The sequence below is a fragment of the Manis pentadactyla genome, chromosome 12 (assembly GCF_030020395.1).
Source record: "Manis pentadactyla isolate mManPen7 chromosome 12, mManPen7.hap1, whole genome shotgun sequence".
Lineage (NCBI taxonomy): Eukaryota > Metazoa > Chordata > Mammalia > Pholidota > Manidae > Manis > Manis pentadactyla.
In genome coordinates, this window is record NC_080030.1 from 33,046,681 (window position 1) to 33,072,386 (window position 25,706).

Sequence of the window (25,706 nt, forward strand, 5' to 3'; positions counted from 1 at the left end):
AGAGCACCTTAAAGATGTAAGTTTCTAACTGGAAGTTCTGAGTAGTCAACAAATACTTTCTCTTTCAGGAAAATTACATAGACCTTTTAGTAACTCAGAGCTCAGGCCTGTCTCAGAATGGGCTACCACTGGCTATAAAGAAAACCCTACATTGTAGCTGATTTTTAATTTCCGGCAATGTTGACCCCCAATCGTGATGGTGGCCATGCACAAAACTGGGTAGAACACCGGGGTATAGCAGCTAGTGTCTTTGAGGAAATATTTTCAACAGCTATTGTGGCAGGTCTGTGACACACAGCATTACCTACAGCCCTAGATAGGAAACTATTTAAACTAAAATTTCTTTACAGCAAAAATTACGATCACATGTGCGTCATTCTTTAAAAGTGGGTAAAAAATCACCTTACTGTTCATATTTGAAAGAATACACAGATTATCAAAAAGAATAAAAACCCAGAAGAAGGATTTTGGGAACTGAGAGCTCAGAACTGTTCTTCTAAAGTGCAAAGGAACAAATCAAACAGAAATAGATAGGTTTATGTATTCGGTTACAGAGCCCTCGGAAGGAAGTACGAGAACATGCTCTTCTCGAAGATCCGAGTTTCCTGTTACTGGGGGTTCCTGAGTGTGACGAAGACCATAACTGTCACTCGGGCACAAACAGCGGGTACATCACAGCACCATCATTGGGTGCCTTGTGCTGCCCGCACACCCCAGCCTCTTCTGGGCACCGCTTGAGCCCTGAAAGGTGGTTACATTAGAGTACTTCTGTCCTGAGTCCTGATCTGATCTACTTGCCAAAGATTTAAGTAAGTCATGATCAACTGATTTTTGTTGTCAAAACAATTACTGAACTCCCTTTATAAGCTCCAGTACATTTTAAGGCAAAAAATGATCAGACACATTTGATAGAGTGCTGTTCAGTATTCTGTGTATTGTTTCAAATATTAGCAGTAGGTGATTTAAAAATTTTTGTTTTAGAGAATGAGTCATTTGTACTCCCTAGTAATTATTGCTATAAATGATTTTTAGGTTAAATAAAAGAGTTTACAGCCCAAGACTCAATTTAGATGTGGTATAGTGTTTTAACAGCAGATACGTCCTATCTGTTTAAGTGGTCAACTACACTGTGTGAATGCTTCCTCTAGAAATAAATTGTCATGGTCTGTGGGACATTAAATATAGTGAAAGAAGCAACCTGCTGGTCACTGTGCTAGATCATGTCATCCATAGAAAACTAAATTCTGTGGGAAAGGAATCAAATCATGCTAACTTCAAGGAAACTGAAATCCCACAAAAATGGTGAATCTGAATCAGGTTACCAGGGGAAAAAGAAAAGAAAAATCTTAGTTGATTCAGAATCATTGAAACCAAGGGGAAATCTTTCATTAACAATCCATGTCTACATGAGGAAAGTGTGGGAGCTAAGGATCAAACAATTAGTTGATCCAAATAGCCCTCCAAGGTGCTGATAATGTGAACATTTTCTATGCAGGTCAAGGTGTGAATAAAGGTAGTTTTATTACACTCAGAATTTTCAAAGTCTTTAGGTCTCTATTGTTTTCACATCAACAGGTACAGCGGTGTAAAATATTTTTCCAGAGGTCAACTCTTGGTCAAATGTTCTACTGCTGTGACTCAGAAGTAGGTGACCAATGATTTATAGAACTTATATGCTAGATACCAGGAAGACCCAAAATCGTGTCAATATAGATAATAGCTTATGTTTTGGTAGGAAAAACAAATAGATAAGCTTGATTTTCTAGTACCAAAAATTGCTATGAATTTCAAATAATTAAACATAATGATATTTTGCCATGTTCTAAATGTAAGAAAAATAGGTAAGTTAACAATCCTAGTTTTCAAATCTTGTCCAATTTAGCACTGAACTTTTGACTTTTGTGGGTGATCACACTGATATCACCTTTCCATAGAGTACCAGGTTCAGCTTTACTCCATCTCCTACCCCTGGCACAAAGGGAATGTGTTATAAATGCATTCAAAACACCCCTGTCCGACTTAGCTGGTGACTCCTACACCAGGGCTCTGGGTTGAGCTATAAGCAGCCTTACTGGTCACTCCGTGATGACAGAAAAACCTCTGGGAAGCCCTGTTCTGGGGAACCAACCGTGCCTCCAGAATCCTGGGGCAGAAGCTATGCCTCCTCACACTTTCCCCTCCTTAACCCTCATCACTGCAGAGAAAAATGGGCGTAGCGTCTAGGATGGGCCAGTGATGGAGGCTGTTTGTCAGGTGCAGTTAGCTTGGCAGAAAGTATGAAGATAGACAGCTTGTGGGGTACACAAGAGGGGCACATGCATAAAGAGGTTATTGCGGTAACAGACAGGAAGGGACGGAGCTCTCCGATTGGCAAGGCCATTCATCACTTTTTCAAGTGCCTCTTCCTTTCTTCCTTTCGAAGCTTTCTTGGCCAAAGGGAAGAACTAGTTGCTTGAATTTTCCATTTATGTATCTACTTTCTTCTTCACTTTTCAGCCATTTGATGGATTCCATACATCGTCTATAATAATGGAATCTGGTAAGACATGCGTTTTGAAAACATGTCCCTTTTTGTTTTGTTGTGCTTTTCACAAAAGTCACCTGACACAGTAAATAAACTAGCCTGAAATGTGGGGCGTGAGTGTAATACAGATCTTCATGCGCCCAGAGCCCCATGGGGAAACTATGCCTTTGAATTTGGATTGTTCTGCTCTGAAGGTGCCACCTCTTCCAGCATGTGGCAAATGTTCCAAAAAGGTTGCATTCCAAGTTGTCACCCACATATGGGCATTAACTAAGGAATATCATTTCTGGCTCTATCTTCCTAGACATTTGTTTCATCATTTGTAATCAACAGGGTGTTAGTTTGTATGATCACTAACATGTTTTTACTTCTAGGGGGTTTTGATCAATTTTTTTCTCTCAATTTTTATTTATGATGCTTACAAAAAAAATGCTTGGCTCTCAGAGTGGGAACTTGGATAAACCACTGCTGTACCCTGCCTCTCCTACATGCTTAGGTGAGTGCCAGAGGCAGTGCTCAAGATGAGAACAGGAGCAGCATAATTCGAGTTTTAGACACAGGGGACAGGACGGCACAGCACAGCCTTGGCGTGCCTCCGTCGCCACACGCGGGCTCAGGCGTGGGGAAGGACCTGCTGCTCGGCCACCTCTCCTGCCCTGCGCTAGTGCCTTTGCTGTGGCCTCGTAGTCGGTCAGGGCCACTCTAGATGCATTGCCACTCACACCTGCAGCTGCTTTCAGAGCAGAGCTAACAAAAGGATTATCGATCTTAAGAAAGAATAATCATTTTCTATACATATGTAGACTATTGAGATTAAATGCAAGCCTGCCATTTTTAGATAGAATTCCTCTTCTCAGTGACCATGGTAAAAGATTAAAGGAGACCTGTTCAATTTCAATGTTCCTATGAAGCTGTATCAGGAAAGTACCAGAGATTTGAGATTGGAACTGGAGTTGGTTAACACCAGGGCCACAAGCACCTCACCCTGCTGGGCCATGTCACTCAAGGGCTTGGCTTTGGCTCCAAAGGAGACCCAACGGGCCCTAGGACATGGAGGGTCAGGTCCTGAGCTGCCATGCTGGGACCTGAGCAATGCCTTTCTGGACAATCTAAGGAGTCCCCTGGATGGATGAGGGCAATGGGTTCTTCCCCCTAAGACTGAACAACCAAAACTGAGTGGTTGAATAGTTTTTGTTGAGTAGTAATTCAGTAAGATAGGCTTTTAGGAAATCTGGCTACTTCAAATATGGTTTACACCACAAAGCAAAACCTTATACTAAAATTTAGCCATTGCTACCATACATAGACCCTTAATTCCCTTCTTCACAAGAGAGAATTGGAACTTACTAGATGTTCTGCACAGACGGGGTTGGGAACACTGTTATTTTTTAGGCTGGATAATGAACATACTATTTTTACATTTGGTTTCTCTTCCCCAGTCCTAGACTGTGAGCTATTTGAATCAAGAACTGTAGCTCCATTTTTGTCTAACAGAGGCAGGCATGGTATTCAGCACAATCATCTTAGCACATAAGTACTTCCTGCAAGAATAAAATGGCTTAATATCTTGGGGAGCTCTTTTTTCACTCATACTTGGAGCTTCACTCAATCAGCATTAATTCCAAATTGGAGTTTATCTGTTGAAACAAGTGACAATTCAGCTTCAAAATGTATTTAATTATTATACATTTTTATCTACCTCCTTAATCATCACCCTCTTATTAAATTCTGAATGCAAAATGATACAGCCCACTCTGGAAGAGAGTTTGGCACTTTCTTACAAAACTAAACATACCCTTACCATATGATCCAGTAATCATATTCTGCTCCATGGTATTTATTCAAAGGAATGGAAAACATGCCCATAAAAAAAAAAACAGTACACAAATGTTGACAGGAATTTTATTCATAATTGCATGGAAGCCACCAAGATGTCTTTTGATAGGTGAATGGGTAAACTGTGGTCCATCCAGGCAATGGGGTATTATCAACACTAAAAGGAAATGAGTCATCAAGTCATGAAAACATATGGGGGAAACTTAAATGTATATTACTGAGTGAAGACAGTCTGGAAAAGCTACATGATGTATGATTTCAATTATGAGACATCCTGGACAAAGCCAAACTATAGAGACAGTAAAAAGATCAGTGGTTGCTAGGGGCTGGGAGAGACATGAATACATGGACAGAGGACTTTTAGGGCAGTGAAAGTGCCCTGTATGACACAATAATGAAGGATACATGTCATTGTACATTTGTCCAAACCCACAGAATGCTCAACACCAAGAGTGAACCTACTGTAAACGTAGACTTTGGGTGGTGATGATGTGTCAATGCAGGTTCGTCAGTTGTGACCAATGCCCCACTCTGGTGGCGGAGGCTGCACATGTATCGGGGCAGGGGGCACGTGCAACATTTCTTTACCATTTGCTTGATTATGAGGTGAATGTAAAACTGCTCTAAAAACAGTCTATTAAAAACAAAAACACTTTCCTAGAAGCACGTGTATTTAATAAAATAAAATGATGTCTATTCATGTATGATGAAAGGAACCATAGAAAAATAACTGTGATGAAACAGCTTTAAAGATGTTACTTTCTCTCTATAAATACACATATTCCAAATTAACTTGGTATATTATAATGTATATTAAGTGGCATATGAAATGTAGAAGTGAAATCTTTATTTAGACAATGGACATAGTTCTTATGTCCCCTTTGACAAAGCACATAAATGCCTAAGGAGCAGGTTATATGTCTCCAGTTTGCTTTGCAATACACTAAGGTCTTAAGACACTTGGATGATTTTTGCAAAATAAGTTGCAAGTGTGGAAAACAAGCTTACATTGCCCTAACAAATAAATAAAGGCATAGCATACACATTATACACTTTTCTCTATGGTTTTAAATTTGTGGCCTCACACAAATATTTTAACTTAAAATTTCTTAGAGCTACTTTGAAAAGCATAGCTTAAGGGTGGCAGTAAAACATTCCTAAATTTTGTTTCAAAATGAGGCTAAAAATCTCTTGTGCAGTAAAAGATGTCTTTGATGAAAATTTCCTATTTTGCTCTCTATCCAGACCACATGCTTGATTGAAGCTTATCAGTAACAAGATTAATAACAGCAAAATCTCCCCAACAGATCACGAAGGAAGCGTTTTTGAAAGGATATGGAGAATTAGAGTATGTGGGCTCCTCTTGGTTTCTAGTTCTAAAGCATTCATCTGTTTTACTACATGGCTTTCCCATACTTGAGTAACAAGCTTTGATGCACAAGTTTGGTTTTAATGCATACCAATATGCAGAGAAACATTTTTGTTCATTGCATAACACTTTTCTTGAATCATAGGCTGATTGTTAGCATCTGACACCATGTGTCCAATCCAGTGAAGGACTCAAGAAGTTGATCACAGTGCTAATATTCATCAAAATGAGTAACACAGTGCAAGACAGGCACGATTCCTGATAGAATATTAGCGATTTTTTTTATCAACTTAGTTTTTAAAGTGATTGGTCTATGATTTGATGCTAAAGCAATCCTTTTCTAATATACAGCCCAACTCCTCCCCTGGCATTTCTGTATTTTGGGTTCATCACCACAATTCTATGAGAGTTTCTACTCAAGAAATTTATATTCGGACTAAAAAGGAGAGGAGGAGAGCCTACTGTGCGAAGAGCCTCCCTTACCGTCTGCCGAGGACCCTCGGCGAGCTGGCTCATTCTGACACTCTTGCCAAGTTCTCGGCCAGCAACCTGCTAGAGGACACAGACACCACAGCAAGCATGGCTTTCATTGGCTGTGTGTCTGGTCGGGTGACAAGTGAAAAAAAGCGTACTTAAGAAATGAGAGTGTGGTAATCAACTCCATTTTTCAAGTTCGAATTATGCAAAGTCTGCATAATGTTTTTTTTCTATTTTTCCTTTGAATTAGGTCTGTTCAATGCAGTCTTGCAGAAAGTGGTACTTCTCCTGGAATTTAGGGGATACAGCAGTAAGAAAAGAATTAGCTTCCCAGTACTTCCCTTAATAACATGCACTCTTCCTGGTCGCAGTTCACTGTGTTTGCTTAAATGTGGAGTTCTGTAGGTAAAAATATTGCACATATATTTCAATAATTAAAAACCTTATTTCTGTCTTACTACAAATAATTTCCAATAATTAAATGATTACTGCCAATTACTTTTCATTAACTCAGTTCAGATTACTTCTTGTTAGTTTTACTTAAGGTACAATGTATGCTTTGTGATTCAGTAACTTTTCATTGCTATTAACTTTCTAGGATGGAGCTAAGGATGGAGGTGAACAACCTTTGGTAGATTGTAACAAGCAGTTTAGAAAAATTCAGGTTCATACCTCTTTGAAGGAGTCAGGGTATTTACATGACCCTTCTCTGTATTTTTTAGTTTAATGGTGTGTAAGTAATTGGTAGTGTTCACATCCGTGATAGTTTCCTCAAATAGTACAAAATCTCTTTGTAAAATACACAGAATTCAATGAAAACGCAATGCCCTCTGGAATACATAAAACTAAACTATTTATTTTATTTTTTCTTTTGTGACTCTCCGTGCCGGGTTGCTCCAAGACCAATGGAAAGCATCCAATTCACTTTTGAACCAACACTGATACCTAGTGACCACAGTCTACTTCAAACTTCCCAGTTTTTTTCCTTTGACTTAAAAACCAGTTTTACTGCTCATAGCCCCCAGGCTGATGCCTGAATGACAATTTAGAATGGGGCATTTGTACATTTATTAATCTTGTTTTCTTCCCTGATATGCCAGTTTAGATCTTACCTTCTTAGATTCTTAGGTCTTTTCACATGTATAGTGTTCCACATACTATGTTTTACATTTTCCCATCATCTGGAAATCTAGAACTCGTTTTACCTTTCTTTGAACAACTTTTCAGTGTTGTTTTATCCCACTGAGAAAATAATGGGCAGAAATATCATTCATTAATATAACATTTAACTAAAATGTATTCAAGGACATCTTTCTCCTTATACTACTAAACTGTTTGACTAAATCATTTAAAATACTGCAGTAAGAACAGCTTTTAAAATTCAAGCTTCAAGCATAGCCACTTTATTCATACCCAACCTTGACAGAAGTTCTAAGTTAAACAAATGATCATGAAATCTTAAGTTAACTCAGATAGTTCTGCAAAAAAATACTTGTGGATTCTGGATTCATTTGCAAGTATTTTAAAATTTTATCTTTCAGTGTTTTTTCCATTACTTTCCTTAGTAACCAGCTAAGTAACCAAGGCATAAGTAATATCCAGCGTAGTAACCAGAGCATACATTACAAAGGCAGAACCATAATTTTCATCTTAATTTTGAGATGCTTTCTGAAACTCAACTGTTGTGTATAGTGCATAAAAATAAGCACTTCTGTGATAGACTGCACTCTATATGCTTCACAAAATAACACTTAACTGGGATAATCTAATTTTAACAAACATTTTCTGGAAAATGTGATCCCAAATTTGCTATCATCAGTATTTTCTTTTAGATGTGGAATATTTTGAACACAACTATTCAGTGTTCCATTAGTTTAACTGCTTTCTAACAAGACCACAGAAATTCACTATGAACAGGTAGCTGATATAAATATAAAAAATTATAGGAAGGAACTCAAATGCCATCTGGTCCCTCCACTCACTTAACAGAAACTCCCAACTATATATTAAGAAACAGGTATGAATTATAATTGACTAAAATTTATTATTCAGAAATTGCATTCATCTGATTCTGGGGGGGAGGTAAGAACAGTAGAACCTGTTCTACATTTACCTTTTGAGAAACTAGTTTACTGGAGTCAAAATTACCATTCTGGATCAGAAGCACAGATGCCTACAGGGACCCAGGAGGTGAGGAAAACATCAGAGCAGGACAGGATAAGGCAGTCAAGGGCCCACGCAGGAGGCCAGGGGCAGTAAGGAGTGGTGGGGAGACGACTCGCTAGGCAGCACATGGCTTGAAGCGGGTATAGAAATGCCCGTTTCTGCTGATGGTTACCATGTGAGAAGCAGGCTTCAGCTATCTAGGTATTTTGATATTTGAAGTGAAGAGGTTTAAAGTCTAATCTTTAGACTCTAAGTGCAGGCAGGCAATCAAACAGCTGTAACAACCCTGTCTAGGTGAAAGCCAAAGCCATCTGCAGCTGCTTGTCTGCTCTTGTGCTCTAGATCCCACCCACCTGGCCCTTTAAGGTGTGTGACAAGCCTGCAGCCCCAGGAAAACTGACACCCTAGTGAGTGATGAGCAAAGGCCCAGCACTTGGAGATCCTGAGGAAGGTAGGTACTGGGAAACCTAAGGCGCAGGGAATCACGAGACCTATCTGTCAGGATGAAATCTCAGAAAGGCTTCAAACTACCAGTGACAATCTTTTTACCCATTCTTCTTCTTTGTTCAACAAATTGACATTAGTCCTTTTCACATAACCGATGGGATCCATATTTGGTTGTCATTACTCTTTTTTCTTACATCTAAATGCTACATACAAATTGCACCTGTTTCTTAATCAGAAATCTATTTTGGAGGCGCAGTCAGCTGAGGAACACTTTCTGATTTCCTTCAATTACTGCAGTCAAGACAAATGGGGATCGCCTTCTAAATGACAGAGCTCCAGAATGTCAGATCTTTTTTATATTATTTTAAATAGTGTTGAAAGATCAATAAAAATTAAAAATGAGAGTGTGCATTCTTTATTCTGGTATTTACACGTTTTTTTTTGGGGGGGGGAGAGGGGCATAAGCAGCATTTTCAGCTGCAACTTGCCTGAGAAGATGAAGCATATGTACACTTTTCCAGTTGGTTTATTGCACTTTATGTACAGTCATATAGGGTTCTCCATTCACAGGTGATTTGGGAAGACCTACTTTTTCTCTACATATACAACTTCCACAAATAAAATTCTAAATGTTTTATACACACCACTACAATATAAACCACATAGATGTATTTGGTAATCAGAACTTCTGAATAATAGCATTTTTAAAAAGGCGTAATTTTCTTTTTCACCCTGGGAGCTGAGCTTTTCCAGCAGAATCATCAAGCAACTGGGAGGCACTGTTGTGCTATATGCTGCACCTACCACCCACTTCCATCACGAATTAATTCCTCCTCCTCTCCCGCCCCCTGTAATTAGTGCAACAGAAACAGAGAGGAGTACTACGTTTAGGTGAACCAGTTTGATTCAGCATTGAGTACCAATGTATACAATTTTGTTAAGTCTCTACATAACAAAGGCATTTCAATTTGGATAATTTTAAGGAACCGCAGGTGAAATCATGTGTATACCAGCAGAATATTTCTAAAACCGTGTTATCTTTTTTAGAAGACAACACTTTAAAAAAAACTTTTTTCCCATTTTAAATAATGATATTAAATAATTTGTGACAATGTTAAAAGAACTACCTTAAATAGTTCTTACAAAGTCTGAGTCTGAAAACTGTTAGTTTTCTGAGAGCCATTTTTTATATTAAATAATGGATTATATCTAGCAATAGATTTCATTATACTAAAAATCACCTTCTGGAAATACTATAAAGCTAATTGTTATCAAGGAATAAAGACAGACGCCTTATCCCAAACAAGCAAACAAAATTGAAAAAACAAAACTGGAGAAAACTTGAACTCTTTCTTGTACCTAAGATACAGTAAGTGTTAGACTTCACTGGTAAAGAAAATATTCTTGATTTTGGTAATGAGCAATTTGTTTTAAACTTAATGTCTTTCAGTGCACTACAAAATCCTTATCTGTCTAGTATTTATTTAGAAAATCTTACCCACCTACCTACTTTGTGTGTTTGCACGTCTTGGCTTTAAGGAGAGGGTGTTGCACTACCCCTCCAGGTGGGCTCTACTGCACACAGTTATTGCACTAGGGCGTATGGAATTACTTTCATGCTACAGCTTTCCTGACATTTTGCCTAAAAAAACAAAACAAAACCATTCAGTACATTATTTGACCAGCTTCTCTACTGAAGGCTTAACTTTCAATTGTTTAATCAAATAATCGTAGAAAACAATAAACTGATTTTAGCATTTTATCACTCTAAGAAATGGGTAGTATCATGTTTATTACTATTACAGCCTGTATGAAAATGGAATTTGTACTATTATTTTCACCTTTTAAATGTGGTCTCTAACAGCTCTTACATCATAAAGGTGACAGTATGATATAATTATACCTAAGGTACCTTGGCTGAAAATGAGATGAGACTGCATTCACAGGCTTCAGAGAACATGTAACAAATTGCATAGAAATTCATCAATTTAAGGGACATGGTACCATGACAACTTGTATATTAGCAGCTTCACAGACATCTTCAAACTTTTATAGAATACATGAACCATATGGCAATAAGAACTTTTAGATGGTAGTATATTAAAGCTGTCTACCTAATAATAATACATGCCCCCCACCCCTAAATCAGAGAAACTGTATTTGTTTGATCCAAATGACAAGCTTAATTATGATTAAATCAGTTATTACCACTATTCTAGGCATTTCATATATGTATATATATACTATGGGGATATATAAATATGGGAATACTTCGACAGTCTGGTTAATACTGGCATACTTGTATCTTCCAAAACATGTGACTCATTCCAGCCAATTTTAAATTTTCAAAATAAATAAAATATAATTTACAAAAATAAGCCATTATTTACAAACACAAAGATTCATCCTGAGAATTTATTATCTAGGAGAACTGTTTCACAGAAAAGGAAATGACCAGTATCTGTGAAATAAAAATGCATCTTAAGAGTTAGAGAATTCATAAGTAGACATCAGTTTACCTAGGCTGTAGGCAGCAAAAGCATGAAGATATTTAATCTTCTTAAATTGACTTGCATGTAAATAAATTAACGATATGTAAGTTTTCAAATGCCAGTGTCCTTTTCCCTTAAAATTTTTGTATTAATGTTATATTCCTACTGTATTTTGGAAGAGGGTGAGAGCGAAGTGGGGTATGTTGTCACTATTAATGGTTTACTCTGGACTGTCATGAGAAACACAGCCACTCTGCCTTTGGCTTTTTACCTGTATTGAGCTCCCTTAATAGGAGCAGCTGGCTTAAAACAGTTCAATACATTATAAAAGAAAGATGTTCAATTAAGACAAATCTGAATGAAGGAAACATCATCAAATAATTTGTTTTATAATGTGACCATAGAGTTACCTACTCAGAAATGGAAAAAAAAAATGGTTCAACAAGGAATCAAACTGGTTTCTCGGGGTTCATCATTACAATGAAATCTCTTTCCGCTTTATGCTGTGAGCAGACAGTGATTATTTTGGAGAAGGAAAAATAAGAAAGTGTGGAATTAGTAATGCAGAGGCTGAAAGGCAAGTGGCAAGACTAGAATGCCTCAAACCAACACTATTTTGTTCCCATCTCTACTGGCACCTACCCCCCAAGGTAAAAGGCCAGAATAACCAAAAAAGCCATTTTAACAGTAATGTGCAGAATTGTCAGCTGACAAACAACATAAAAACAAGTCACGCTATGTTATCTGTGGTCACGTTCTTCAGGGTTAGTCCAGTAACTCAAGATTTTACATTCTTTTGTCTTTATGTGTTTATTTTAATTAAACATGTAAAGGTTAATAAACAGACATAGTCCAGAGTTAGTAGGTTGGTATTATAACATTTATTAAAATAATGCTATGGGTTAATAGAAACAGCAAAGAACCAAAGAATTAAAATGCAAGCTATGTAAAATCCCAACTAAACCCAAAAAGTGTCTAATGTATTCATTCATTAGCTAACTAAAAGCCCAAGAAAGACAAGACACCCAATATAATAAAGTACTGCAAAACAATTGGCAATTTTCGGTTATCAAAATTGTGGATTTTGCATTTTGTATCCTTTTCTCAATAAAGAAAAAAATTCTTTTTGAATGTTATATAACATACATATAAAACAAGATAGAAAAATACATTATAAACTTGTAACAATGGCTGTAAATACATTATCTTACATGTTTCTCATAGGCAATAGGTTGGTTATGGTACATACACAGCATGAAACTACTAAGATAATAAAGAATAGACAAAAATACATGTCAGCTGTACGGTAACATACAAGTGACACTCCCATCTACCCACGCTAAAAAAATTACATAATACTGTCAGAAAAAAAGTCTTAAAAACTACGTATTTTAATAAGAAATAAATTCAGTAAAGAATGATAATACTGCGAACCAAGGCATTCAGAAATTTCAAAAGTCATGCTTTTTTTCAGTTGATCCAAAATTTTGTCAACTAAGTTTTCAAAAGTTTGTTCAGAGCTAACATTACTCATAAATGTCACACATTTATTTCATATATTTACTTCCCCATAAAAGACCTTTGATAAACATCTAAAATGTCCAGGTATAACATAGTTGAGATGAAACTGGATCAAATACTGGTATCATTTTAAAACTTACACTATCACCTCAAGGGTTTGAGTGTCGCAAATTTATTCAACCAACCAAACAAAATTAAAATCAAAATGGCACAGCATATATTGTAAGTAAATCAAAACAACTGTATGTGTAACAGAAAGACACAGCAGTGGCACATTAAACCAGAGCTAGCTGAATATAAAACAATGAATGTCTATTGCATAGTAAATAAACTGAAAACATTTCCAAGTGAGACAAGATGATGGAAGTCACCACGCAGGTGCTCCCTGAGCTTCCTGCTGACCTCTGACTGTGAAGCTGTGAAGGTGTCAGAGGGAGCGAGTTGATGAGCTGGGGACCCACTGCCACTTGATATTTGCCACATCTGGTACTGAGCGGTTAATGATTACCTACTTATGTGTTTAGATGTAGGCTCTGTGCACAAACTGCTTCAACTACAAAACTGAACTTCATGAGAAACTGGAAGCTTACAACTCACATGTAGTTGAGTATATATGCATAATGATGCTTGTTTTTCACATTCTTTTCAAGTTAAAGAAAAAGTATGTGGGAGGGTGGTTTGGGTGGAGTGGGGCAGCTTCAGTTACTAAAACCAGCAGAGATGGATTACCCAAGTGATCTGGATAATGACAGAAAGTCTGATTAAGTCTGGGTCATTTAAAAACACTGTTTTCTAGAATGAAAATGACAAAGTTTCACTTTTGTGAATAAGTGTGCTAAGTATACTATTATCTCCAATTAATAATTTAAAAAAAACCCCTAACACCCTTGGATCCCTTCTCCAAATAAAATAAAGCTCTAATTTTGTCTGTAAAGTGATGTTCATTCAGATCACACATAATTTTCATTTCAGAATCCTTTGGGCTAATATTAAATAGCACAATAACCAAAGCGTTCAATTATGACTTGAAAAGAAAGATGTTTTAAAACTTGTCAGGCATTAGAAAAGTTATCAAACTTTTTTCACAGTATCAAATTTGGCAAATTTGTATCAAGATAATGTGGCAAAAATCATATAATTCAAACCATCAACTCATTTGTCTCCCCTCCTATCTTCTTTCACATACTGGGCGATGGAGTAACATGCATTAACTTGTATTCTGAGGGAGGAGCTGATCTTACGAGACACTTGACTAAATGACCATGAAGGAAAATAAGGCACTTTCTTTTCTTTAGACTTATTCCAATACTTAAAAAATAAAAAAGAAAGACAAAAAGGCTCTTTTGGTCTTTTGTTTCTTGACAACCACCAGAAAAAATCATTTAATGAAATAAAGGGTTTCTTTGTTCTTTTTCTTTTTTTTATAACACTTGAAAGTATAAAATGCTACATTTCCAAAAATATATATATTTTTTTCTGCACCAGCACCCTTGTATAGTAAAAGTATCTACTTTTTGTTCATTTGTTTCAATGCACTACACTTTATCTACAATTTCATTACATGTATACAGCAAATAGGCAAGCATGGCTTTTACATCCTTAATGATTTTTTTCTATACAGGGAGGTTTAAAAAAAATATTTGAACAGTTTGCCCAGTAATGTGACACATAATGCATGTACCTTGTTTTCGTATATTTTTTTAAGGAGGTGTAAAATAAAGGTTCAGTAATTTTAACTCAGATATTTACCTTTAAAAATAGTGTTGCAGTTTGTTCTTTGCATTACTTTTCAAAATTCCTTGTTAAGCTTTTCTCTCATGGCACACTTCTAATCAAATTTTGGCAGGCAATATAAAAAAGGCTGCAACTTGTGCCCTTTGAGGGCACTGTAGTGACTAAACAGCATATCCAATTTTGAATACTTTTGAAATCACTTCACCAATGACATCCCTGACCAAAGGTTCATGCATGATGCATCATCACACAGTACATTCAGAGAGCTTGACTCGCTATGAGAAGAGATTCCTAGAAGTCTCTCACAGTAACTGCCTCTGTCACTGAGTAGTTAAGGGCCATCTGTGTCCCCTTCTGAAATGAGGCCTTCTTACCGTTCGTTTAGGGTGGGACATTACAAGATGATGAGTGCTGTGGGATGAATTGGGCCTTATTGCTTTACTACTATTCAGTGCAGGTTCTAGAACCACTTTCACCCAAACAGAACAAAAACCAAAAAACAAAAGCTGAGTTGGAGGACAATTTCTTTGTCTTTTGTTTGGTTAGATGGTAAGACGAACGAACGGACAAGTGCCTCAGCTCGCTGCACTGACGACAGGCAAGCAAAGGCGATTACCAGTTAACTGATCAGCAGGCAGGCATGGTCAGGTCATCATTGGGTGAAGAGTTCAGAGGTCAGAAGGTCATAGGTTAGTTGCCGGTGGCGGCTGGGTGGTTAGAAACAAAAAACAAAACAAAAAAACAAAAAAAAAAAAGAAAAGAAAAGATAGAGAAGAGATTAGTTTCAGCTAGTGACGGCTTAATGACAACATGAAAAACTAATCACAACTAATAAAAAAAGCATGTTTAATTCTGACAAACTGATTGACACCATCTAAAGAATACAATAAAAATCATGACAATTTCGTATCATGATTTGAACAAATGAAGAAGAGCCCACTCCCACAAAAAACAAAAACAAAAACAAAAAACTGGTTAACAGGAAAAAATAGAAATAAAATACAACTAACAACTAATAGTTAGTAGCAGTCAATGAAGGAAATTGGAAAACAACAATGAATAGGTTTGGTATACAGAATTTTGAAACAGTCAGTGAGGTTATCAGTATCTGACTGCTATTAAGCATTAGTATTCTCTCAGATGCAAGCATTAAAGCAACTATTAATGATGGATGTGATTATTAATAACTGATGATCAACAGAAATTAATCTAACGAAATTTAAATTTCTTTGAACAATTTGGTTCAACATAAACTCTGGGCCAAACAAGGTTTCTTTTGTTCAATAAATGTTTATTGCTTTTTCAATTATCCTATTTACAAACAACATGAAATTTCTTGGCCTTATGATACAAAGCAATACTAAACTATAGTCTAGCGGTGTAGGCAACATCATGGGAACCAGAAAAAGGCCAGGGATTTTACACTAGCCAACACTTTCCAGTTGAAAATACTATTTTACACATATAGAACACTTATAAAATGCACTTGCATGTAAACACTGTAAAATCCTGCCATTTAAAATTCTATACTCGAAAAGCTCTAAGTACATCAAAAAATAGAAGAAATTTCTAATTGATACCAATAAGGTATTTTAAAACTACAGCTTTCTTTATTCAATTTCAAAGCTAATACTCTGCAAATACAATAAAATCTGACATTTCATATACATTCCTGCTTATATTTTATATTTTAAAAGAAGCCACTTGTAAATACTATTTTCTTTTGCAAAATAACAAACAGAACAAAAAAATATTTTTAAAATTACAGTAAAACATAAAGTAGTTCTCAAGTGGAAAAGTTATCCTTCCCAATGTCCTTGAGTTGTTCCTTCCTTAATCAACCTGTCACATTCTGCTTCACCAAACTTGGTCCACTTAACAGTAGTATGATTTTTAAGACTTGTTCAACAGCTTAATTATTTCTACTATGTTCTGAGGTTTGAAAGGATTTTCTGTACTGTCACCGCCATGACTAAGGCAGAGGAGATGTGAACGCAAAGATACTCAGTGCAAAGGTAGATTCCAGGCCACTTCATAAATCAAAACCCAGTAGGTGTAATGTTCAAAGAGTTTAAGTGATCTACATAATAAATGGACTGGATTACCTTCATGTAATAAAAATGTTTTCCAGAAAGTATCTTTCAGGAGTTTATAAACACTACAAAAAATACTGTATTTTCAATGTGACCAAATCTTCCCTGAATTTCTTAAAAATAAGTGGAATTTTATTTTGAATAAAAATTGCTATTCCAAAATCAAGGAAGAAAATAAATATTTAACGTGACATAGTCATACCACTTCATAGGTACTCAAAACATACAGAATCTTAAAGCATTTGATATTACTTAAATTTCTGATTAAAATTATATCAAGTTTCTTATACAAATTATGTAAATGGTAGCTTTTGTAAATTAATTATTCAGAAAAATTCATTGTTTTTTTGAGCGTGGAATATATAAAACAAACTATCATATATATACACACATACACACACACACACACATATTACATGTGTGTGTGTGTGTGTGTGTATACACCAGTACACCTAGAATACATCCTCTGCCAAGTCCTGGACTCCTACAGTACACACAGGTGTCAACCGTGCAAAATCACTTATGGATCATTACAACTAAAAAGTCAGTTGGTCTTTTGATGATAGGCCTCAAATTCAGTTATGAAATATATGTAAAGGTGGGTTTATTTCTAGTAAAAAACTAGGTATTTGTCAACCATGCAGTACTCTAAATGCTCATACAGAATTACATGGTTATATGTCCAAGGGCTGAGTTTCCTTGCCTTAAATGAATGCTCGTATTAATCTTCCCTTCAAAAGATTAAAAAATAAAAATAAAAAAACGCCTCAAAAATAGAGAAAACAGTAGTATGGTAAAATAATTTAAGTGAAGGACTTCAGACCTCTCCCTTAGACCCAATGAGTGCATACGGTGATAGTTTAACAGCAGTGTACAAGTATTCTGTTTTTTAAAGAAAGAAAAAAGGTAGCATTTCGGTTTGCTGACATTGCATTTTGAATAAAATCAGTGACAGGACTAATCAAAACACATATAACTACAAAAGAGCCATGCATGGAATGTACTGTCATTTCCAAATGCAATAAAATCTCCCTAATATTTTCAACTTTCTGAAGGCACTGGAGTATTGAGTAAGCCAATAATTACTATGTTAAAACAAAATTATGACAAATCTACAAGGTACATGAAGGGAAAAGATAACAGAAGAAAAACTACTTTAAAAATACTCTTTGTAACTATTTTTGACATTAACAATGTGGGGAAAGAAGCTTCAAATTATTCTGGAATTATCTGGTTTCCTTAAATCTAAAGTGACTTTTTGTTTTTAATTTCCTCCTTCATTAGGAGACTTGTTCTAATGCCAAGGGGGTAGTGTATACACTTGTACATGACACACTCACAAGGTGTATTATATTCATAATCACTGAGCTTGGAGGTCTATTTATTCTGTTCACTAAATAACGACTACAAGTAATGTATTTATTAGTTAGAAGTCTTTAGGGCTCTTTGATTATGTATGATGCTAAATAAATATCATCAATGTCTTTGCAAAGGTATGTTAGTCTGATGTGGACAACAGCTGTGTCTATTATCTATTACCAGTATTCAAGATAACCACGTAAGGCAAGTAGGTCTTCCATAAATTCATAGAAGATGCAGGATTGTATTGTAAATCCATTACTTTTGTCCATTTATAATAGAGACTTTGATCAACTCAATTAGGTCATAAATGTGCCATAATAGAAACTTGTAAAAAAAATCCTTTTCTACTTTGCTCCAGATTCCTTTCTTGTGATGATAAACGTAGGAAACAATTCAATGTCAATAAACCGAAAATATCACTCCTCAATAAACATAAATAATTTATGAAAGGGTCCAAGGGCATATATATAACACAAATTACAAATGTTGAAAAGGAGAAAAATGAAGACTTATCTTCCAGTCACAGGTTAGTCAAAAAGGATATTCAAACAGTTAAATTCATGTCACCACAGAACTTCAAGAGATAGTTTACCTTCAGATAACACATTTTAGCAGCAAATGACAAAAATCAAAGGATCCATTTTGGCAAAAGAATATAAGATAAAAGGGAATTGATTTCCTGATTTTTAAAAAAATCCAACTGCATCAAAATTCTCTTCACAGTCCTTACTCTGCTGATTTCAGCTAACTACTTGACATGTATATCCTCATGTTTATACAATGGCTCAAATATCTTATTAAAAAGCAAAATGGAAACTAAATCTTCAGTTTTCTCCAAAAGGACACAGGAGGCATATATTCCTTAACTTCTCTCATTAAAGCACCATCCACTCAGTTCATTTTGCAAAACCAACCAAAAATTCAGAACAATTAAAAGGTAAATTTTAGCAAAAATTATTACCTAAAAATTAAGGCAACATCAAAATTTAATAGCTCCCCAAATGGACTAATTTATATCTTAGTAGGAATAAATCACAGTACATACTAATATAGGATTTAATAAGTTAAAATATGAAGGGAGCCAAAAAACCCACAAAACTCCAAGAACACAAAAAGACACCCCCCACCCCCCACAAACCAACCTTTATATCTGTCGATTATTACAAATTAATTTAGAAAAAGAAAAGAAATGGTGTGCAGGTAAGCAGTTACATTCTCCCATCAGGTGTGGTGTTGCAAACCTTACGGACACCCAACGCATTTCTTACAAACAAGAACTGCAGAACTAAACTAACCTCGGTCTGCGGTCACAATCCTTTGGTAAGGATGGACACGCATATCGTGCCTTCGAACTTTAGTAGCCACCGCACCTAGTTAAATTGCAATTACCAAGACAAGGTTAGAAAATATTCACAAGGGAAAAGAAAACAAACATTAACAGCAGGTTTATCAAATGGATTTCAAATGTTCATTTACTACAAAAGTTTCATCATAAGAAACACGTTAAGGCACAGTAGTTTTAAAATTAACCATAATATGTTGCGATATATGTGTCTATTAATATTGCATTCATTTCAAACATCTTGGCCTTAACCTATTTATCCATTCATTTACAATCCCAAGTTACAGTATTTTAAGAACTCTATTAGATCCAAACATATTTAAGCTTTACTAGTCACATATTCACTGAAGTGCCTTTCTTGCAGCAGGACTACTTAAATAATACCATATTTAATACTGACAATTATATGCTAACCTTAAGACCACTTCCAGAGTTTATCACTTAAAAAGGTTTAAAAGCAATTCTTAAAGCCTACAGATTGTGGTTTTAAACTTTGCGTCAATAAGTATGAACTGCAATGAATTAGGTGATTAGTAAAGCAAACAGTATAGTACACTTAGCAGTCAGTATACTACTACACACTCTGTAAGTTACCATTACTTCATAAGATTACAGACTAAACCAAATTACTGACATACTTTTACTTTCATCAGTGTGCAAAAAGTGCAAGTAAGTCACTGACTGCTAGGCTAAGCTTCCCTCCCACTCCCACCCCCAAAGGCTGCTGAGACTAAGCATTTGTTAAATTCAGATCTGATGAGGGTTCAGTTAAGACCGTTCTTGAATTCTTAGCCTTTCGTTGGGAAAGCCATACCTAAAGATAAAAGGAAGGGAATTAAAAATTAGTCATCAATGAAGATTTGATGCTAATACCAATCTCCTCACTACCACCAACACACATGTCTGCATCTGTTTTGAAAGGCACTGCTTATTTTAAAATAATATGTGAGACTCGACATATAGCATGCATGTTATCTGTGTGCAACTTTATTATAACTTAGAAATCTGAAGTAATTTTCTCAGTTCTCCAAGTGGTCAATGTCATGTTTTACTGCTTAGGTGACAAAGTGAGAAATAAAATTGATCATGGATATTTGTCATTTAGTACTCATTATTATTCATCTTATGAATGCCAATTAGGTATCTGTATATTTTGCTTTTGTCAGTCTAATAATTATAATAAATACAAATTTCCCAACATAACAAAAACATTGTTTTAATGAGAAACAAATTTTACTGCAGTGCCTCTTGCTGTTTCTAAGCAGTAAACTGGTCCATCACCCCTTTTTCATTTTAGATAAGCTGATCTTATACAAGTATAATTCCATGAGGCAAAATCAGAGAGATCTTGCATTGAGAGTGCTGGAACAGCAGCTGGTGGCTAAGAGTGCCAGCCCTGCAGGAAGCAACGAACTCCTCGAACAGACGCTGTGCGTGCAGCAGAGAGGAGCTCTGGGACAGGGGAGCAGGCATGGGGCCACAGGACAGAGTGTTAACAGAAAGGAAAACGTGAACAGGTTACATGTTACATGTTATTTAAAAAATGCTTCAAGAAATGTGCAACAGAAACAAGCCTCTCATAAACAGTTCTATAGTATAATCCTGATCTACAATACTTTATACAATGATTTAGAGATAAACGGAAAACATGTACAATTAAATGTATTTGTTCATGAAACCAAAGGCACCTGAATGCATGCACACACACAGATAACATACAGAGCATCGTGGCTTTCTTTAATTGAACAATCAATTTTCAAGTTTAAATCTTAGTGTCCAGGTTCATTAAAGACTTCCAAATTTTTATCAATCAGTATTAATGCTGGAAAAAAAAACTTTATAAGATCGAAGTCCTAAAAGTCAACAGCATGCATGCAGCACCAAGGTCATATACAATTCAAGAAAAAAGTATTCAAATTCTGTCTGGTAAAACAAAGGGGCAGCGCGGAAACAGTTTGTTCCACATTGAACGGTCGAGTTATAACAGCTGCTGTACTCTAGTCCTTCATCCAGCAGTCAATGGGCTGAAATATCAGGCATGACTGGCATTTCAATCCACTCTATAAAAAAAAGGCATCAGTAATGTCTTTTTCAAGCACACCACTTTCTGTTCAATCAAAACCAAGCGTTTATTATAGTTTGATCTTAATTTTTTGCCTCAAATGTGATTCTACTTCAGTGACTTGGTATTTACTTATCAATCTCATACTGTACTGTTGAAATTGAGAGTATCGCTTCTGTTTTATATTAGCTAAGACTTTAAAAGAGGAAAAACTGAAGAAACCTGAAGAATGCATCTGGTCCCTTTCATATTTTAAGTGATCACGAATATCAGAAAATACACACACAATAATAGCAGCTTTAAAAAAAATCTCAAAATACCCTCACAAAGAAACTTATAATTTAGCCAACACAACAATTAAATAAATCTCTGAGATGAAAGGAAACCTAACTTTGGGTAGTGGAACTGCTAGAAGGGATAGGCCAATAGGAGGGATCTAAAACACAGAATGACCTCAGTGATACCAAATGTGAGTATTTTCTGTTTAAAATGTTCACAGCAAATTTACCCAACCAGTGAGTATTAGTTACCAAAATGAACCTGAACAAATTTAAGATGCAATTTTTCAAAAGGGGAATCCTTATGAGAGGCTGAAATAAAACAAAATTAGTCTTTAGGCTTTCCCAATGGAAACTTCTCTTGCCTCTCTAAAACTGATACAATCAGTTCAAAGTCTGGGGCAGCAAAAGTTATGAGGAAAAATGTTGTTAACTAGACAGGGAGAACAACTTACCTAATACACCACTAGGTTCAATAGGATACTCAAGGATTGATGTAGCTGGTGCCAACGTGTAGGGGTACTCATAGGGTGTGTAAATCAAGCCAGCTTCGGGCCCTGGAGGAACTATTGCAGCAGTTGGGTGAGGAGTTCCGTTCGGCATGACGGCGGTCTGTATTTGTCTGATCAAAGGCATTATGGTAGGGCCAGCTGGCGTAGGAGTACGCAGGGCAGCTGGTGGGAGAACAGGCGCAGGCCCGGTAATAATCCTTGGAGCAGCCTGGGCAGTTGCTGCAAGAGAAAAGGCAAGGGCTGCTACAGTAAGCAAAGAAATTTAGAAGGAAGTACAGAGACAGCAGTGTAAAATACGGAAAATGAGAGGGAAGTAGGAAAAAGAAAGGAAAAAGCAGGAAAGAAGAAAAATAAAAGGAAATCATTAGTACATGCGCTGATCACACAAAAATGCCAAAGCACACCAATCAAATGCAAACAGCTTCCCCTTTCCCAATGTGATTAATAAATATGAAAAATTTAAAAACTGTAAAAAAAAAATGAATGAGACCATTAAAATAGGTTATATTTAGTTCCACATATTTGATATATCTATGTTTTTAGACCTCATGAAACCAAAGACGCATGCAGAAGCACAAAAAAACACTTGCATTAAAAACATGTTAAAATTTTTTTCTTGTAACTGGAGTCCACAGAAATACAGTTTTGGCACATTTCTAAAGAGTAGCTTCCATTTCAAATTAGGGAAAGAATAATTTCATTTTATTATTGTTAGTCAAGTTACATATAAATTTCCTGAATCCATATGAATTTCTGCATAGAAAAAATACAAAAAAGGTACTGTTCCTAAATACGTGACTATTAATGATATGCTCCTTCTCTTAAATAAATTAAAGCTAATCATGTGTAAAATGGTCACTTCTATACCCACTAGGTTGCCTAGTTTGGAAAGTTGGCCAGGACTTTAAAACTTTGTTTCTTTAAAAATTAGTAACTTAAATATGATGTTATGTTCATATAAATGACATGTAAACCTTAGATTGTCTCAAAATATATTTCATTTTCATTCTGTCTCACATTATTTTAAATGTAAAAAAACAATCCTCATAGTTTATCAAAGCATGCATGCACGCACAGTAAATATAAAGGGAAAAATGAGATGAAAAATATTATCACCTACTGCTCTCTGTGAACTCACATATAAAATCAGTAGAGAAACACTACTGGAAGGAAAACATGCAAGCAAGGGTAAAGGACAGAATTCAACAGAAGATCAGTACAAGTAGATACATTCCAAATTAGCCTTAAAAAAGTCTCAAAAATATTTTTTCCTTTGTATAAACGTAGCAAAATAAGCTAGAAGCTTTAAATCTGTAGTTAACAGAACAGGAAATTTCCTGAAACTCTTGAATTTAGAAGTCAAAATTTCAATGAAAGAATGAAATTTATAAACCCCAAACTTAGACATGCTGGCATGAAGTAAAATAAAAAAAGTGTCCTCAATTCATGAAAGCACTAAAAATGGGACTATTAGTCCCATCCATATTAAGAGACAATAATTTCAATTCTTCCCATTTAACAGTTCATGTGTTGTGCTGCTAAAAAGAGAAAGGTTTGTGGACAAAACAGCTCAGATAGCTGTTACCCTAGGCCCATCTCTTTCTTACGTGATTTAATGTTGGCATCTCTGTAGGTGCCATTCAGTATCGCAAGCTCCATCAGCTGCATCTTCTTCAGGCTGTCTTCTCCCTCCGCCTGTACATGGAAAACACAGGGACAGTAAGTACTTGAGATGGTCTGCATACATCACAGCTGTATCTACACACAGACACTAAAACAGGGATGTGACTCACAGCCACCTGTTTTAGTCAGGAAAAAAAAAACTTAAGAACTAAGATGCTGACATACTGAGGCCCATTCTCTCAGTGACGGTGTACTGAGAAGCAGGATATTCTCGACTGACGTCAGCTACATTTCTGTTTGGAAATTTTTCATGTATGCTACACTGATTTATTAAAGTTATCCTAAAAAACTTTCCTTTTAAATAGAATGAATGAAAATGTTACCTAAGATTTTAAAAAAGTATATTCTCTTTTGTACTGTCCATTTTGTTGAAGATTCCAAAACTTAAATTTGTACATTAAAAGACAAAAAAATAACAAAAACTGGGATCTTAAACATGTAAGATTTGATTGTGGAATCCAGGTAAGAGAATTTTGTCTAAAAAGGGAAGTTTAATGAAATCATAATACGAAGAATTTCTAAAATTTGTATATATATTATGCTCTCCTATGCCAACGTCCCCCCACCCCCTCAATTAGCAAGTGCTATCAATTCTAAAGCAAATCTATCTTTAGGGTCATACAATGTATTATCCAAACCAGGAAACATTTCCAAGCAAAAAGAGGCATTATCAGTAACTATGCTATGATGACAGGCATAAAGCAGGATCGTCTCTGATCATTAAAATGTGTGGCCATCCCATTTAGCTTGGACTCACTCTAACCTTGCCATTTACTGTTGTCACCCTTGCTCTAGTCACTCCTGGTATACTACCCAAACTACTACAGAATTATAAAAATGATATGTTTTCCAATCAATCTATACACATGGCCAGATACACAATATCCCTCTTAATGTTTAACATTCTCATGTCTCAAAGCCCTTTATTGTTATACTATCTAAAAACACAAACTATTTAAGCTATCATGATATGGCTCCAAACTATCTTTTTCACGTTAAATCAACAGATCTTCTACCATTTTTTACACATATCTTATGCTACAAATCAATCCAAATCATGCTGTGTATTCTGAGTTCCCTCATTGTAACTATCCTCTGCACTGCAGTCTACCCATTCTTCCCCTTTCAAAATCCTAATTCCCACGAACTTCAACCTGAATGCTACCCTTCTCAAAGGGCCATCCCTGCATTATATTGTTTCTCCCTTGAATTACAGCTGTTGTGTACACCACCACTACTGAAGTAAGCTTTTTCAGAGACTTTTTCTTATTTATCATTGCCCATCTCCCCATTCACCCCACTCACCAAGTTATTTGCTGAGACTTGTTTTTTAAACGATTGATATGAGAAATATGTTTCCAAATTGCAAATGTCTAAATCCCACTAAATTAGCCACAGTTAAAGAAAACAGTAGATGAAGGTCTACTACCAAGGTTCATTACTAAAGATGGTGGTAGAAAAGGAACTACGCGCCTGCTGACATATTTTATTCATTATCTAATTCTTGGGGCTTAATATTTAAAAAGAAAAGTAAGCCAATGATACATTTTTCTGATCTGCTGATTGAATTCAAGAAAGGAGCAGTACAAGGACACATGCCAACTTCTCATTCCTCCTTTTCTATTACAACTGTACACAATACCCAAAATCTTGTGCTTGGCATTATAGCAGCAAATGGGGTACTGTAATTTGTAGTAAAGATAACTGCTCAGTGAGTTTTTAATTAACCACAAAGAATTAAAAAAGAAGTGAGTGAAAACATCATGAAGATAGAATTTAATGTGCCACTGACAACGTTTCAAAACCTA

General features: G+C 35.8%; 1 protein-coding gene across 8 annotated transcripts in view; it reads right to left on the minus strand.

The window, feature by feature from the left end:
• Positions 1 to 9,329: 9,329 nt before the first annotated feature.
• The window catches only part of QKI (QKI, KH domain containing RNA binding), a 171,195-nt gene continuing 154,818 nt past the window's right edge, over positions 9,330 to 25,706 (minus strand). For 2 of the 8 annotated variants that reach the window (XM_036886715.2, XM_036886714.2), the window contains 4 exons: positions 23,823 to 23,910; positions 22,159 to 22,458; positions 19,317 to 19,391; positions 9,330 to 15,273 (listed from right to left, as the gene is read on the minus strand). In XM_036886715.2, the coding sequence (XP_036742610.1) occupies positions 15,257 to 15,273; positions 19,317 to 19,391; positions 22,159 to 22,458; positions 23,823 to 23,910 (480 nt within the window). In that variant the 3' untranslated portion in view covers positions 9,330 to 15,256. Of the gene's footprint in view, positions 15,274 to 15,836; positions 20,178 to 20,559; positions 21,424 to 22,158; positions 22,459 to 23,822; positions 23,911 to 25,706 lie in introns of those variants that run through there. The other 6 variants (XR_005025052.2, XM_036886712.2, XM_036886710.2 and 3 more) reach the window with 6 other exon arrangements.